Consider the following 16,679-nt stretch of genomic DNA (forward strand, 5'->3'; position numbering starts at 1 on the left):
AGAAAATATTTGCATTCTCTGCGTCATTCCATACGAGTTAATTCTCCCCGTTTGTAAATCACGTTCACACGGATACTCTTTCTCCACCGAGAAAGGGAAAGCAAACAGCACTTTAAGCACGCTCTGCATGTTATAGATGTGAATGTTTTACTTTGCAATCCAGGAAACGAGGCGAAGCATGTAAAAACCACCCGTGCCCCGCAAACCAGCCTTTTTTCTCTATTCGAGTTGCAAATGATATCAGAGCAAGCGATTTTTTCGCAATCGGCTTGGTATGGACGTAAAATATTGGAACGTTTAATTATGTATACGCAGAATTAGAAAACAACTGTACATCGCCAGGGAAAAATATGGTGTATGATCCCTGACACACAGAAATAAATACTTAACTATGAAATATTAAAAAGAAAAGCAGAGCCCACCACAGCTTTCCATGCAGGGCTTGCCAACCAATCAGAGAGAGGGAGGAAGAACGGGACAAAACTACACTTCCCAGAAAGCCTGCGGGCTCCATTCCTCCTTGATTACAAGATGTCTACCTTCGGCAGTAAGTGCGAGAAAAGAGTTTGTCGCGGGTGGGAGGAACATGTCCTTGGGAGATGGAAGGGTGTACATGGCGGGCTTTTGTTGTCGAGGGTGTCTAAGGGTACGAGGGTGGAAAGACCTAGGAGGAGGAGGAGGAGGAGGAGGATGGAAGGGCGATGAAGGTTCCGTAGATACTGTGCAGAGGGTGTTGGAATGTCATGGAACTTGAGGGCGATGGCGTCATGGAGGGGGCTTCATTCATTACATTTAAAACCCGCATTCCCCCCCCCCCCCAAAGCTGAGTACAGGTAATCCACTACTTCCAACAGTTCACTTAGTGCCCGTTCAAAGTTACAAGGCGCTAAAAAAGATGACTTACGACCTTTTTTCATGCTTACGACCGTTGCAGCATTTCCCACGATCACGTGACCAAAATCCAGACGCTTGGCAACTGACTCATATTTATGACTGTTGGCGGTGTCCCGGGGTCATGGGATCTCCTTTTTGTGACCTTCGGGCAAACAAAGTCAATGGGGAAGCCCGATTCACTGAACAACCGTTTTTGCTAATTTAACAACTGCGGTGATTCGCTTTAACAACTGTGGCAAGAAAGGTTGCAAAATGGGGCAAAATTCACTTAACAACTGCCTCACTTAGCAATGGAAATTTCGGGCTCAGTTGTCGTCTAGTCAAGAACTGTCTGTATTCGGTCCATTGCCCTTCAGGACTCCTATGCTAGGATCATAGTTCATCCCTCAAAGACCTCCCCCCCCATGCTAATGGCGGCCTATCTCTACCAGCTCCTTTAGACTTCCAAGGTGGACAAAGCCCAGAAATGCAACACTGAGGTTGCCTGCTGCCAAAGAAAAGCTGGAAGAATTTGTAGGCCAAGCAGTTGCTGGGTAGACCTCATCACTGTTTCCCCCCATAAATCCATTTCAAGCTTTCTTCTGAGGGGCAGAAATGTCATGTGATGAAGCTCTTGCAAATTATTGGGAACTAGAGAGCTGGTTTGGTCTAGCAGTTGAGGCACCAGCAAGAAACCATGAGTTCAAGTCCAGCCTTAGCCTATGAAAACAATAAAGATGGGGTATAAATAAATAAATACTGTAAATAATTCCATCCCTGATTTAAGAATGTTAATAGGCATTAATAGGCAAGTTAAGTGCAGATGTGGACTGGACCTATATATGCTGTAAATCCAACCCACCAGAACTCATTAAGTCTCTCTCTTTCCTATTCCTTACACATTTCATGCCAGTCTGTTATTTCTATCAAATCCTTCCCAAAATTTGCAGCTATAGATACACTAATTTAAAAATGCTTCCCTATGAAAGCTATTTTTAAAATTAAGGACAACACAGTGGTGTACATTTACATAGTCCTTGATATACAATAATTTATTTAGTGGCAGTTCAGTTACAAGGATACTGAAAAAGTGAGTTACGACCATTTTTCACACTTACAACCATTGTAGCATTCCTATGGTCCCATGATAACAATTCAGATGCATGACTCATATTTTTGACGATTGTAGTGTCCTGGGATCATGTGATCATCTCTTGACCTTCTGACAAGCAAAGTAAATGGGGAAGTCAGATTCACTTAACAACCATGTTATTAACATAGCAATTACAGTGATTCACTTAACAAGTATGGCAATAAAGGTCATAAAATGGAGCAAAACTCACTTAACAACTGTCTCATTTAGCAACAGAAATTGTGGCCTCAATTATGGTTGTAAGTTGAGGACTACCTATACTTTCATATGTTTAGAATACTTAGATGTCAGTTTCCATTAACAATATTCACAGTATCAGAACAGGTCCAAACCAAAAGCAAACTGCCTGTAAAAAAAAAAGTAAAGACTAGAAAAATAGCAAAATCTAACAAAAGCCTGTGTAATAAAACAAAGTTTTCCAGACACTTGTTAACCACAGGCTGGCTGTTTTAAAAGGATGGAGAACATCATGTCCCTAATTAATGTCCATTTGATTTCAGAAGGCTGCAAAGATTTAGTTTTAATACATTCTAACGTGTACCTGATTTTACAGGCAGAACAGTGGCTATGAGGAACTAAATTTATTCAAATTAATAAACATCGTAGAAGAGTTATGTAGTCAAATTAGCAAAAAATAAATTAAAAAACAGTCTGGTAGCACTCTAATTAACGTTTTTTTAAAAGACATCATATTATACCTTTTTAATGATATATTATTGAAAAAGGTGCTATTCAGATTCCTCCTGATCAAGTTTTCAAGTGTCTTAGCAGGTGAACAGATTATCTTAATTATGAATTGAAAGTTGGGAAGGCTCTTTGGATTGCTACCCCAGATCAGTCTGAGTAAACAGTTCCAGGTGCTACTGTGGAAAACGGATCTGTGTATCAAAAAACACTTCTTCATCTTTCTGCAGGAATGGTAACATATATAAAAACTGCATGGGGCAAGGAGCCAGTGATCGTAAGCTCCGTAGTCATTGCAATTGTGGGTGAGTGTACACGGATGTTCCCTGAAATCCAAATATGTTTTATTCTTAAACCCCAAAGGTGCTTTTCCAAAAGGCAACTAGACTTTCTTGGGTTTTTTTTTCTTTGAAAATGTTTCACTTCTCATCCAAGCTTAGCTTCTTCAACTTCTTGGATGAGGTAAAACATTTTTAAGGAAAAAAACCAAGAAAGTCCAGTTGCCTTTTGGAAAAGCACCTTTGGAACAACCATGACCTATATCAGGCCTGTCAAGCTGATAGCCCACAGGCTGAATACGGCCCGCAGAAGCCACGCCCATCCCAGCCCAAAAGGCAAAAAGCATCCCGATACGTCATGACACAGCTCGCGATGCAATTTGGTTTGACACCCCTGACCTAGATAATAAGAGAATCTCCATAGATATTTTATTCTTTCAACTTTTAGTGTCCTTGAAATACTAAGAGGAGAAGAGTTGTGGCAGCCCTAACATTAGGGCATTAAGCAGAATCAGGATTAGCTTTAAAAATTATGTTGCCTTTAAGATTTCTAGATCACAGTTCTCCAACCTGTGGGCCACAGGCCATTACTGGTCCATAGCCTATGGGCCACCAGGCAGTGTACGTAGCTGGCCATACACAGCTCCACTTGTGCGATCATTGCCACAGGCACTTAGGTCCCACTTGCACAGGTGCTAATGGCCCTGCTCACATAGGCACTCACAGCCCATTCGCATGAACATTGCCATGGGCTTCACACATGCTTGCAGCCCCACTCGCGCAAGCATTGTCATGGGCACCAGTGGCGTATTAACCATTAAGCAGACTAAGCACGTGCTTAGGGCACCAGGCCCAAAGGGGGCACCACAAAGTTGAGAATATGGCTTCGTTGGTACAGTGTGCACAAAGACAGGGAGGCACCAAGATTTGTCAGTGCTTAGGGCACCAGTGAGCCTTAATCTGCTACTGATGGGTGCTTACAGCCCCACTCATGTGAGTAGTAGGTGTTCGCACACATGCATGCACCTGCCCCTCCCACAAAACCATCCCGTTCCCCCCCTCTGGGCTGCCAACCTGGAAAAGTTGGGGAACTCTGTTCTAGATTACATTCCTCATATTTCCAATCTTGGCCCCTTTCCAAATCTCTGGTATTTCTTGCTCAAGGTTGACTTTGAATGGGGAACAGACTAGGGCTCGGCTACAAGCACTTCTTAGTGTGAAGAAAATCAGATTCAATTCCAGACATTTTCAGTTTGGGAAATTCTTGGAAACCCACTAGGAGTCATTCTAGAGCAGGGGTCTCCAACCTTGGCAACTTTTAAGACTTGTGAACTTCAACTCCCAGAGTTCCTCAGCCAGCTTTGCTTAAAGTCTTAAAGTTGCCAAGATTGGAGAGCCCTGTTCTAGAGAATGTTGGCAAATATCTGAATCTGGGACTATAAGATTGGCCCACTGTTTCAAAGAATTATGCTTAGGGAGACTTAGTTTGTGGATTGTTTCTGTGACCAGTGATCAAATTTAGCTTGCTAGAGGGGTCTGTAGCTCCCGTGGTAAATCATTCTGAGTAAATTTATTCATTCATTTATGATAGCTTTGTACATTGCTGGATAGCTAGCATGTGAGGGAGAGGGAGATTATACACATTTATATATAAATGTATTTCTGGCATGCATCTTTGTTTTCATTATTTCAGCTGTAACACTGCCATTGGTGAGCCCCTATACCCGTTACACCGCATTAATGAACGAGCGCATGCCATATCACTACCCAGGTACGTGCACGTTTCTATTTTTTAGAAGCAGTTTTCGTGTGTTAGGGATAACAAAGAAGCAGTTTTCATCAGTTTTTAATATGTAACATGTTGCACTGATGTATATGACTGACCAATTTCTTGGCAGCAAGATAGAGGGAGTCCCTGGATGTAGGCTTCCCTTAAAAGTCCCTCTAAGTATGAGTTGACCAACTTGTGGACAACTTATGGTTAGAAACAGGCTGCCTACTTCTAAAAATGGCAAATGACCTTCTCCTTCCTTGAGCTGATAAATCACTAAAGCCACATGAAGTTTTCATATCAGTTAAATATGAGCCAGCAGTGTGGTACAACTGCCAAAAAAGCCAACACAGTCTTAGGCTGCATTGACAGAGGGATAGATCAAGATCACACGAAGTGTTAATGCCACTTTATAATACCTTAGTAAGGCCACACTTGGAATACTGCATCCAGCTTTGGTTGCCACAATGTAAAAACAAATGTTCAGACTCTAGAAAAAGTGCAGAGAAAAGCAACAAAGATGATTAGGGTGTTGGAGGCTAAAACATGAAGAATAGTTATTGGAATTGGGTATGTCTAGTTCAATGAAAAGAAGAACTAGGGGTGACATAGCATTGTTCCAATAACTCAGGGGTTGCCACAAAGAAGAGGGAGTCAAGCTATTCTCCAAAGCACCTGAAGGCAGGACAAGAAGCAATGGGAGGAAACTGATCAAGGAGAGAAGCAACTTAGAACTAAGGAGAAATTTCCTGACAGTTAGAACAATTAGTCAGTGGAACAACTTGCCTCCAGAAGTTGTAAATGTTCCAACACTGGACGTTGTTTTTTTTTTTTTGAAACAAATTTTATTAATTTTTAAAGACAAACAAAGCATCATTAGACATTAAAGACATTAAACCTCTTTCCATTATAAATTTTTACAAGGCAGATAAAACATTGTTTAATACAATATAGTTCTGATATTTCCCATTTCCACTTAAATATCTTTTAGCAGATTTCTCATTATTTCTCTTTGCTCTTATTCAATTACATTTCTTCTATATTTATCCATTTTATAATCATCATATTCATATTTCCCTCTGTCTTGTTTATAATTATTCTCCTCTCGCTTTCCTCCAAGGTTTTATTAAATCTCAAACGGACATACACACACAAAACACAAAAACATAAAACTTCTTTTAAAAAGTAGCTTGGCCCCGGATTACCTCTCTTTGTATGGACTTCAATTAAATTCATGTTCAACTTATATGCCATTACCTATCTTATTTACCATTCTATATCTTCATTATAACTTCTCCCCGCTTTCCACTCTTCTTAATTCTATTTTATTTATTTCATCTTAATTTAAATCATTATATTTGTATCTTTTGTCCATTCTTTTCCAATTATCCATTTATCTCATTCCCTATAATAGAAAAAAAAGATTTCTCCTGAAATCACTAATCGAAGTATGATGCCTTTACATCGCTCCCCTAAATTAACATTTAAGGTAACACCTAGTTCTCTATCTGATTCTGCTTAGTACATTCTACCTACTAAGTTTTTTTTTTTTTTTAAAAAAAGTAAATCCATAAAGTAATTAAATATATAATTAAACATTAAATCTCATAACATTCCAATTATCTATTTCAAAAACAAATACCACAATAATAAGTTCATACTAACATCCACACAAGTCAATTAAACTCTATACTTAAACTAAATCTTTTAAACATTCCTTTTAATATTTTATTAAATCTTAAAATCTATCATTATTAAACCTTTAATGTTTTAATCTTTACTTAAGTCTTATAAAATTCTAATTTTCTATTTCTAATACAAATACTACAATACTATCTTATGTACCTTGCAGAATCCTTTTGAAACAAAATTATACATTACCCTTTATCCCTAAAAAAAAAATTCTTTTTCACATCTTGTTTCATACCTTTGTGGCTTTTTCCCCCCTTCTTCCTTCCTATCTTATCCCATCTGGTCTTTTTACCCCCCTTAGCTTCCCCTCTCTGTTGTATTTCTCTTTTCTTTTGCTTTCTAACATTGTATTGATTTTGCATCTTATTTTTCTCTTTCTTGGATGTTTTTTAAGTCTTATGTCCTTTTTCCTTCCTCTCTTTCTCCTTCCTTTCTTAATCAACTTTGTAGACTCGTTAAAGATGGCTTCTTCTTCTTCTTCTTCTTCTGCTTCCTCCATCAATTGTTGTGTTTGCTGATAAGTGGCAAGCGCCATTTCTAAAAAGCGAAAAATTTCTCTCACATCGTCTTTACCTTCTTTCTTTATTTTACCATATTCCTCTCAGTTCATCAACAGATAAAGCCATTATAAACCTTTTCTTCTTCTTTTTTCTCTTCTTCTTAAAACAACCAAGATAATTCAAAGCTTGGAACAATTCCCCAAAATCCCAAAGTCATCAAACAATCCAAACAGAGCACAAAGTTCTTCCCTTCACACTTTTTCTTCCTGGGGTAATATCAATTGGAAAGGGAAAAAAAACCCCAATCTGTATTTTAAAGTCTTATTGCGATTAACTTCCAATCTCAAAATCTTCCAGGCATCTCCTCCAACAAAATCTTAATATAAATTATTCTTTTGTCCTCTCCCTTCCCACTTGTAACAAAAAGCTTTAAATTTTTACCTTCTATAAAATAGCAGGGTTTTCAATGTCCATTTGTTAATTCCGTATGGAAGGAGAGTAAACTTTCTCTTTCAGCACTTTCACTCGCCGCTTATAAATCTCTTCTGAAACAAAGTATCTTTCAAAAATCAGGATTTTCAGGATATTAAATGTATCTTATAGTCCCAGTTCAGCCAAAAACTTTCGCTTCAAAACTTTCTCCTTCTTCCTCCAGCACAATCTTATCCAGCTGCCGGCTTCTTTGTGGCGGCCATTACTGACCGCCGCTCCACCGCCTTGAGAAAAGAGGGTTATGCCGGGTGGGTAAGGGGTCTGCGAAAACCAGACATGATATTCTTCCGATTAAAATCGAATTCTGATTTTTTGGGAATCACCCCCTTCCCCCCTTCTTCTCCTCCTTCTCGCTCCCTCGGAGGCCCCGAGTCAGGAGTTGCTACCGCTGGCGCGGCTCTGCGCTCTGCGTGGCTCCAGTCCCGCGTTGCCTCAGGAAGGGAAAGGCAAAAGGAAGAGCCGCGGTGGCGCTTTGCAATGACAGCAGCGGCTCCTGGTTTTGCCTTTCCCTTCCTGAGGCAACGCGGGACTGGAGCCGCGCGGAGCCGCGCCAGCGGTAGCAACTCCTGACAGCCCCAGCCAGATACCTGAGCAGAGCCCGGGCGGGCGGGCGGTGCGAGCGGAGCCTGGGCGGTGCGAGCGGAGCCCGGGCGGGCGGTGCGAGCGGAGGCCGCTGAGTGGCAGAAAAGGGAGCTGGGCAGCGATTTCTTGGCGCGCAGTGGGGAGGTCTCTTTTGGCCAGCCCCGATTTTTTTTTCAGAGGGGAATATCATGCCTGGAAAACCCCAAACCCCTGTCCAGGTCCCCCCTATCTTCGGCTGCCTCTACGGGGCAGCCTTATCCTCCAGACCCATCGGGATCGGAGGCACCAAGACGGCTAGCGCAACAGGGATCGCGGAGATCGCGAAACCCCGCCGCCACCGAAGCCTGGCAAAACCGGAAGACACTGGATGTTTTTAAGAAGAGATTGGACAACAATTTGTTTGAAATAGTATAGAGCTTCTTGCCTAAGTAAGGGGTTGGACTAGAAGACCTCCAAGGTCCCTTCTAATTCTGTGATTGTTTTCATGAATTGCTGAAGCCACACATTTTTAATATACAGCCTATTTTCAGGGTTCATGAAAGTATTGCATGGCTTCAGTACTTCTTCAGCTCAAGGAAGGAGAATGCTGTCTAACATTTTTAGTAATAGGTAGCCTGTCTGTAAGCACAAATTCCGACTCATATACAAATTTGAATTAAAGACAGATTTAGGAGTGGATCTCATGCTTAACCCAGGGATTGCCTGTATGAAGAGAGACAGAAGGATGGAATGTTCTAGAGCATGGCTGTCAAACTCCTGGCCAGTGGGCTGGATGCATCATGCACTGGCCGTGCCCATGCCCAGTTTAGCAAAGGGGGAAAAGTCCCAATACATCATGTGACGCCGCTGTGACGATATGAGTTTGACACCCATTGTAGAGCAATTTTTTTCCTGCTTGTTATTACTGGGTTGGGCAGGCAGCAAATTGGCATCAGAGACAACAAAAATTTTAAAAGTGGAGGGAAAACTCCACATTTCTCTGTTGGCAATGGGTAGTTTTCTTTTTTTTTTTTAAACAAGTTTTATTGATTTTTAAAACACACAAGTCATCATTATCCATTACATGTTTAAACCTTTTTCCATTATAAATTTAACAAGTCAGATAAACTATAATTCTGTTTTAAACCATTTCCATATAAACATACCAAAAACCTCTTATCCAATTTCCCTTTATTTCTCTTTACTCTTATTCAATTTTATTATTATTATTTCATCTACTTCTTTCTGACTTAGTTACCATTGTTCTCATTCTATATTTCTACAAGGTTTTATTAATTTTCCCCCAAAAAAACAACAACATAATCACACAACACACAAAACATAAAAAAAATCTTTTTGGAAAGTAACTTGGATCCAGGTATCTCTCTTTTCATGGACTTCAATTATATTCAGCTCATCTTACATATCATTACCGTATTTGCCGGCGTATAAGACGACTGGGCGTATAAGACGAGCCCCCAACATTTCCACTCAAAATATAGAGTTTGTTATATACTCGCCAGTATAAGACGACCCCCCACTTGGAGGCATGTTTTTCAGGGCAAAAAGTCATACGCCGGCAAATACGGTAAGTTGTAACACTTGGGGTATTCTGGATATAATTCTTGATTGACACCCCCGCCCCTTTCCCCCAAACTTACAAAGCCACCAAAATGCTTTAGAGAGGCAGCTTCGCCTTTCTCAGGCTGGCACTCAATTCCTCTCCCTTTCTTTGTGACACCGTTGAGCGATCTGCTTTTTTCAGGGGAAAATAAATAAATAAAAATAAAACTGGACGAAAAACAGTCGAGTTGTTTCTTAATATCTTTCCACCTCCCCAACCAATTTGTCTCCAAGGGTGCACCACACTGATTGCGACATTAATTATTTCAGAGAGAGAGGGTGGGGGGGGAGAAATCTTTGCTTCCTACTGTGGCTTTTTTCCTGCGCATCGTTTTTTCCCTTGGCTTTGTGGTTGTTACTTCTTACAGGGAGGGATAATGAAATACCCACGCTGGGAGAAAGCGGAAAGGATGTCTATTTTCCTGCTCACTAACTTTCCAGAAAGCGTTGAGTTCCTACCCTGAGACTTGCCAAAAGTCCAGTTCATTCATTTGCTACCTTTCTCCAATGAGATCCAGATCTGTTTCCACAACGCGCTTAGGATCTTATCTTATTATCTTATTATTATCTTATTAGCCTTGCTCGGTCCGTCCAAGAGAGAAGAAGGCAGACGGTTTTGCACTCAGGGAGAAAGGAAAAGAGCCTCTCGCTCACGCTGCACACTGCCCCCCCCTCCACCCCAGCAACGCTTAGGAAAAGAGTTACACAAGCATCCTTTCCAGAAGTGAATCGGGGGAGGATTCGAGCAAAGACTGAAACCGGGAAGAGAATAATTCCCAAAGAAAATCGTACGAGCAGCATCCCATTCCTGGGAAAAAACAAAAAACAAAAACACGAACTCTTCCCGAAGCACAAAAGCAAGGATGGCACTTTCTCAGCTTTGAGCTGCGTCAGCTGCTCTCCCACCCCTCCACTCGTCCCCACGTGCGGCGAAGTTTCTGCCACTGGGGGGTGGAGGGGATGGAAGGAGGTGAGGGATGGGGCAAAGCCTGGAGCCTGCCTGTCCGCTCGCACGAGCGGAGTGGGTGGGTGGGTGGGGGGGGGAGGAGGAGGAAGAGAGACTCCGGCTGGGCTTGAAGGGGCTTCAAGTTGCGGAGCTCCGCCCCGCGCTCTTGCACCGAGTGACAACAATGTATTTGCCGGCGTATAAGACGACCTTTGTTATATACTCGCCGTATAAGACGACCCCCACTTGGAGGCATGTTTTTCAGGGCAAAAAGTCGTCTTATACGCCAGCAAATACGGTACTTATTTTATTTACCATTCTAAATCTTCTATATTAACTTCTCCACATATTTCACTCTTCTTAATTCTATCTTAATTAATCATCTTAATTTGAGTCATTATATTTATATCTTTTGTCCATTCTCTATTATACCTTTGTCTCATTCCTTTTAAAAAGAAAGAAATTTCTCCTGAAATCACTAATCAGAGTATGATGCCTTTCTATCTCCCCACTAAATTAATCAAATTAATCTTTAAAATACCCAATCCGATTTTGCTTGGTACATTCTAACTGAATAATACATCTAAAACAATTAAATACATAGTTAAGCAATAGATTTAAATATTAAAAACAAAATACTATAATGAAAGTTTTATAATAACATCAATACCATAATCTTAATAAACTCTTTAATTAAAGTTTAATATTCTAAATCTCCCCTCATATTATATTTTCAAACCAATCATTATTAACATTCCAACATTTTAATGTTTTATCAACTCTCAATCCATTTAAATTTTCTATTTCTGATACAATACTACAATATCATCTTATGTACCTTGCAAAATCTCTTTGAAGAAATTATACTTATCCTTTATCCCTAAAAAAATTTCTTTTTTCTCATTTAATTTCAAAACTTTGTAGCTTTTCTCCACCTTTTCCCTTTCTTTCTTCCCCCAACAAACCTTTCTAGCCCCCCTTCTTCTAGCCTCTGCCTTACTGGCTTCCCTTCTCTGTCGCGTTTCTCTTCCCTTTTGTTTACCATCCTTATATTGATTTTGCACCTTGTTTTTCCCTTTCTTAAATGTTTTTTTAAATCTTAAGTCCTTTATTTCTCTTCTTTTTTTTCCTCTTCCTTTCCTCTTGGTCGAGTTCTGAGATTTATTAAAGATGGCTTCCTCCCTTTGTTCTTCTTCTGCTGTCTTCATCTGTTGCAATGTTTGTTGATAATTAATAAGCGCCATTTCTAAAAAAAGAAAGGCTTCTTTCACACCAGCTTTACCATTTTGTTTTGCTTGCTCATAATCTTTTCTCAGTTCCTCGATAGAAGAAGCCATTATAAATCTTTTCTTTTCTTTTCTCTTACAACAGCCAGAATATTCCAAAGGAAAAATAAGACAATCCCAAAGTTCTCAGTCAGTCCAAACCAAGACAGAGTTCCCACTCTCTCCTCCTGGGGTAGTATCAATTAGAGAAAAAGAAAGTCCAAATCTGTTTCTTAAAGTCTTATTGCAATATATTTTAGTCTTTCAATCCTTAAGGCATCTCCTCCAACAAGGTCTTAGCATACAAATATTTTTTTTTTTAAGTCCTCTCTTTTCCCACTCACCGCTTAGAGCCAGTTTTCACCTAACAAAAATAAGTTTCTTAATGTTCACTTTTTATTCCGTGAAAAAAGAGGGTAAGCTATCCTTTCAGCACCATTAAACTGCCGCTTTTTTCCTCTTCTCGAAGGTATCATTCAGAAAGTCATACTTTTCAGGAATTTTGTTAAATATGTCTTAGAGTCCTAGGAACCAAGAAAAACTTTCTCCTCTCAAACACTTTCTCCACTTCCTCCTGCGCATTCTTACCCGGCTGCCAGCTTCTTTGTGGCGGCCATTACTGACCGCCGCTGCACCGTCCTGGGAAAAGGGGGTTCTGCCGGCCGGGAAGGGGGTCTGCAACACCCCCAAACCCTTCTCCGGATTCCCCTACCTTCAGCTGCCCCTGCAGGGCAGCCTAGCTCCGTACCCGTCTGGGTCGGAGCCCCAAAAACGGCTAGCGCGGCAGGGATCGCGCAGCTCCGCAAATCCCTGCCGCTCACGAAGCCGACAAACCGGCGGGATGGCAATGGGTAGTTTTCTGATAACATTTGGGCATCCCAACCATTATGGTGTATAAATAAACCACCGATTCAGTTATAGGTAAGTCAGTGAATTAAATCTTACGCAATGATGCTGAATTCAGACATTTACTTAACCAGAGATTAAATAAACTTACAATTAGCTGGCTGGAAATGGGATGTTTTTCAAAAGGTGGTGAATATGCTTACATAATACAGGTAGTCTTCAACTTACAACAGTTCATTTAGTGACCGTTTAAAGCTACAACAGCACTGAAAAACATAGTCATGACCATTTTCAGTTACAATCTTTGCAGAATCCCCGTGATTATGTGATCAAAAATCAGATGCTTGGCAACTGGTTCATACTTATGACTGTTGCTGTGTCCCAAGGAGGTTATGTGATCTCCTTTTGTGACCTTCTGATGAGCAAAGTCAAAGGAGAAGCCAGATTCTCTTAACAACCTTCTTACTAACTTAGGAACCTCAGTGATTCATTTAACAACTGTGGCAAGAAAGGTCATAAATTGGGGCAAAACTGACTTAGCAAATGTCTCACTTAACAGCAGAATTTTTGAGCTCAATTGTGGTCGTAATGCAAGGACTACCTGCACAGGCAGTCCTTGACTTACAATTGAGCTTGAAACTTCCATTGCTAAGTGAAACCGTTAAGTGAGTTGCACCTGATTTTTATGACCTTTTCCACCAGAGTCATTAATCAAATCATCACAGTTGTTAAGTGAACACTAGGTCATTAAGTGAATCAAGTCTCCCCCATTGACTATGCTTGATGGGAGCCAGCTGGGAAGATCACAGTTGGTGATCATGTGATCCTGGGATGCTTCAGCCATCATAAATCCATGCTAGTTGCCAAGGGCCCAAATTTTGATCATGCGACTACAGAGATGCTGCAATAGTCATAAGTGCAAGGACTGGTTATCACTTTTTTTCCGTGCCATTGTAATTTCAAACAGTCTCTGAACAAATGGTGATAAATCAAGGACCACCTGAATGCTTGGTTAGAAATAAGAAGCTACATTTTGCCTTAGCATATGAAATCAGGCCCAAATAGATATAGATACTTAACTTACCACAATGTACAGAGCACAAAGACAGGATTTGTTCCCCATGCTAGGCCAAAACCAACGAAGCACATTATGGTTTAGTGTAATATGTGAACCCAAGCACCGATTCAAGTGCTCCATGTCCTTCTTTACAGCATATAGCAATAGCACTTAGTCTTATATATTGCTTCACAGTGCTTTACAGCCCCCCCCCCCCAAGCAGTATACAGAGTCAGCCTATTGCCCCAGACAATTTGGGTCCTCATTTTACCACCTCGGAAGGATGGAAAACCGTGTCAAACTTGAGCCTGGTGAGATTTGAACTGCCAAATTGCAGGCAGCCGACAGCTGGCTGTCAGCCGAAGTAGCCTGCAGTACTGCACTCTAACCACTGCACCACCATGGCTCGATCTATAATTCTATAAGTGTTGCTGCTGGACATTTACAGTTGATGTTTTTGTTTGTCCTTTCTTCATCATAGTGCCAGTTCGAGATGATGGTAATATGCCAGATATTCCTGCTCATCCCTGTGACAAGGAGGGTGAAGTTGATTGGCTGAAGAAATGAGAACCTGCAGAGTGCAGATCTCCCCACAAGGTTCCCCTGCCTTGGTTGTACATGTGTTTCTTCCCAGGGGCAATAAATTTCCTCTTCTATCTAAAAGCAGGTTTCTCTGTTGTTGTGGCTGGAAATTTAGATCAGGAGCGGGTGGGAGGATACCTGGAATTTTTGGAATATCCTCATAAAATCAGGTTGTTAAAGCTCTTAGGAGGCTTAAGTTGTGGGGCTTTTTTTAACTAATGGAACTGGGATTTTTTTTCTGGAGTTAAGTGCCTGATACCACTGCACATAGTCACAAACGGCTGCTTTAGGAAAAATAGTGGCAACCTGCTACACCAGTTAGGGAAAAAAAAGAAAGAGAGCAACACTCTTGTGTTTCATATTGTCAAGAAAAGGAGGTACAGAGAAGATGACACTATGCACTGTCAGAAAATTGTTTGGGAAAAAATCATGGTGCACAATTGTTTATTGACATGGTTTCCTTCCTTCTACCTTCCAGTTCTAAATTAGGACACTGAACCAAATCTTGGAGGAAAATTTGACTGGACTTATACTGTATATGCTAAGCCGTAATATGGCTTGTTTGGTTTCAACATAGCATGATATATCAATGCAATAGTTAATTTCTAAATTTAGGTCAGTTAGTCAATTATTTAATGTGCTGTAGAGGCCCAGCTAATTGTGGTTTATGTGCCTGATTCACTCTCCTTGGTAGAGCCAAAAAGGTGCTAGTTAAAATTACGGGCACAATTTGTGCAATGTATTTAGCCAAGCAGACTCATTCGTAAGAGTTTTCTTGCCTCCATCTTACCCTCCCTACAGAGTGTGCTGCAGTGGCTGAACCAGTAGTAAAAAAACCTACTGGTTCAGCTGAACCAGTAGTAAAAAATCTACCGGTTCGGTTGAACTGGTATTTCCGATGACCAGCTTGGTGACAATCAGCTGTGCCATGCGATTTAGATTACCATATTTGCCGGCGTATAAGACGACTGGGCGTATAAGACGAGCCCCCAATATTTCCACTCAAAATATAGAGTTTGTTATATACTCGTCGTATAAGACAACCCCCCCCCCCACTTGGAGGCATGTTTTTCAGGGCAAAAAAGTCGTCTTATACGCCGGCAAATACAGTAAGTTGTAACACTTGGGGTATTCTGGATATAATTCTTGATTGACACCCCCGCCCCTTTCCCCCAAACTTACAAAGCCACCAAAATGCTTTAGAGAGGCAGCTTCGCCTTTCTCAGGCTGGCACTCAATTCCTCTCCCTTTCTTTGTGACACCGTTGAGCGATCTGCTTTTTTAAGGGGAAAATAAAAAAAATAAAAATAAAACTGGACGAAAAACAGTCGAGTTGTTTCTTAATATCTTTCCACCTCCCCAACCAATTTGTCTCCAAGGGTGCACCACACTGATTGCGACATTAATTATTTCAGAGGGGGGGGGGAGAAATCTTTACTTCCTACTGTGGCTTTTTCCTGTGCATCGTTCTGGCTGCACTCGGATGGCGAGCTGGCCGGAGCAGTCTGGCGCATGTGCAGCTCACCGTTGGGGGCTGGGGGGTGCGGGGGGGGGGGAGAGAAGGCCTCCTTATTTCCACGCGGGGAGGCTCGGTCGCTGGACCGTGGACGAGCGCAAAGGAGAGAGTTCTGAGTGCGAAAGGGCCGCCACTGATCAGGCACAAGAAACTGGTCCTTTTTTCCCTTGGCTTTGTGGTTGTTACTTCTTACAGGGAGGGATAATGAGATACCCACGCTGGGAGAAAGCGGAAAGGATGTCTATTTTCCTGCTCACTAACTTTCCAGAAAGCGTTGAGTTCCTACCCCGAGACTTGCCAAAAGTCCAGTTCATTCATTTGCTACCTTTCTCCAACGAGATCCAGATCTGTTTCCACAACACGCTTAGGATCTTATCTTATTATCTTATTAGCCTTGCTCGGTCCGTCCAAGAGAGAAGAAGGCAGATGGTTTTGCGCTCAGGGAGAAAGAAAAGGAGCCTCTCGCTCACGCTGCACACTGCCCCCCCCCCTCCACCCCAGCAACGTTTAGGAAAAGAGTTACACAAGCATCCTTTCCAGAAGTGAATCTGGGGGTGGCGGGGGGAGGATCGGAGCAAAGGCTGAAACCGGGAAGAGAAAACTTCCCAAAGAAAATCGCACGAGCAGCATCCCATTCCTGGGAGAAAAACAAAAACACGAACTCTTCCCGAAGCGCAAAAGCAAGGATGGCGCTTTCTCAGCTTTGAGCGGCGCTGCTCTCCCATCCCCTCCACTCGTTCCCACGTGCGGCGAAGTTTCTGCCACTGGGGGGTGGAAGGAGGTGAGGATGGGGGCAAAGCCTGGAGCCTGCCGGTCCGCTCGCACGAGCGGAGTGGGTGG

At 41.7% G+C, this 16,679-nt stretch overlaps 1 protein-coding gene across 1 annotated transcript; it reads left to right on the forward strand.

The window, feature by feature from the left end:
• The first annotated feature begins 394 nt into the window (after nucleotides 1–394).
• Nucleotides 395–14,404, forward strand: NDUFA3 (NADH:ubiquinone oxidoreductase subunit A3). Its single transcript, XM_026682403.2, has 4 exons — nucleotides 395–547; nucleotides 2,941–3,015; nucleotides 4,682–4,759; nucleotides 14,223–14,404. The coding sequence occupies exons 1-4, from the start codon at nucleotides 532–534 to the stop codon at nucleotides 14,306–14,308; spliced, it is 255 nt and encodes an 84-aa protein (XP_026538188.1). The 5' UTR covers nucleotides 395–531; the 3' UTR covers nucleotides 14,309–14,404.
• Nucleotides 14,405–16,679: the final 2,275 nt, after the last annotated feature.

This window comes from Notechis scutatus, chromosome Z (assembly GCF_049901735.1).
Source record: "Notechis scutatus isolate UNSWTSFEM ecotype Mainland chromosome Z, rNotScu1.2, whole genome shotgun sequence".
Lineage (NCBI taxonomy): Eukaryota > Metazoa > Chordata > Lepidosauria > Squamata > Elapidae > Notechis > Notechis scutatus.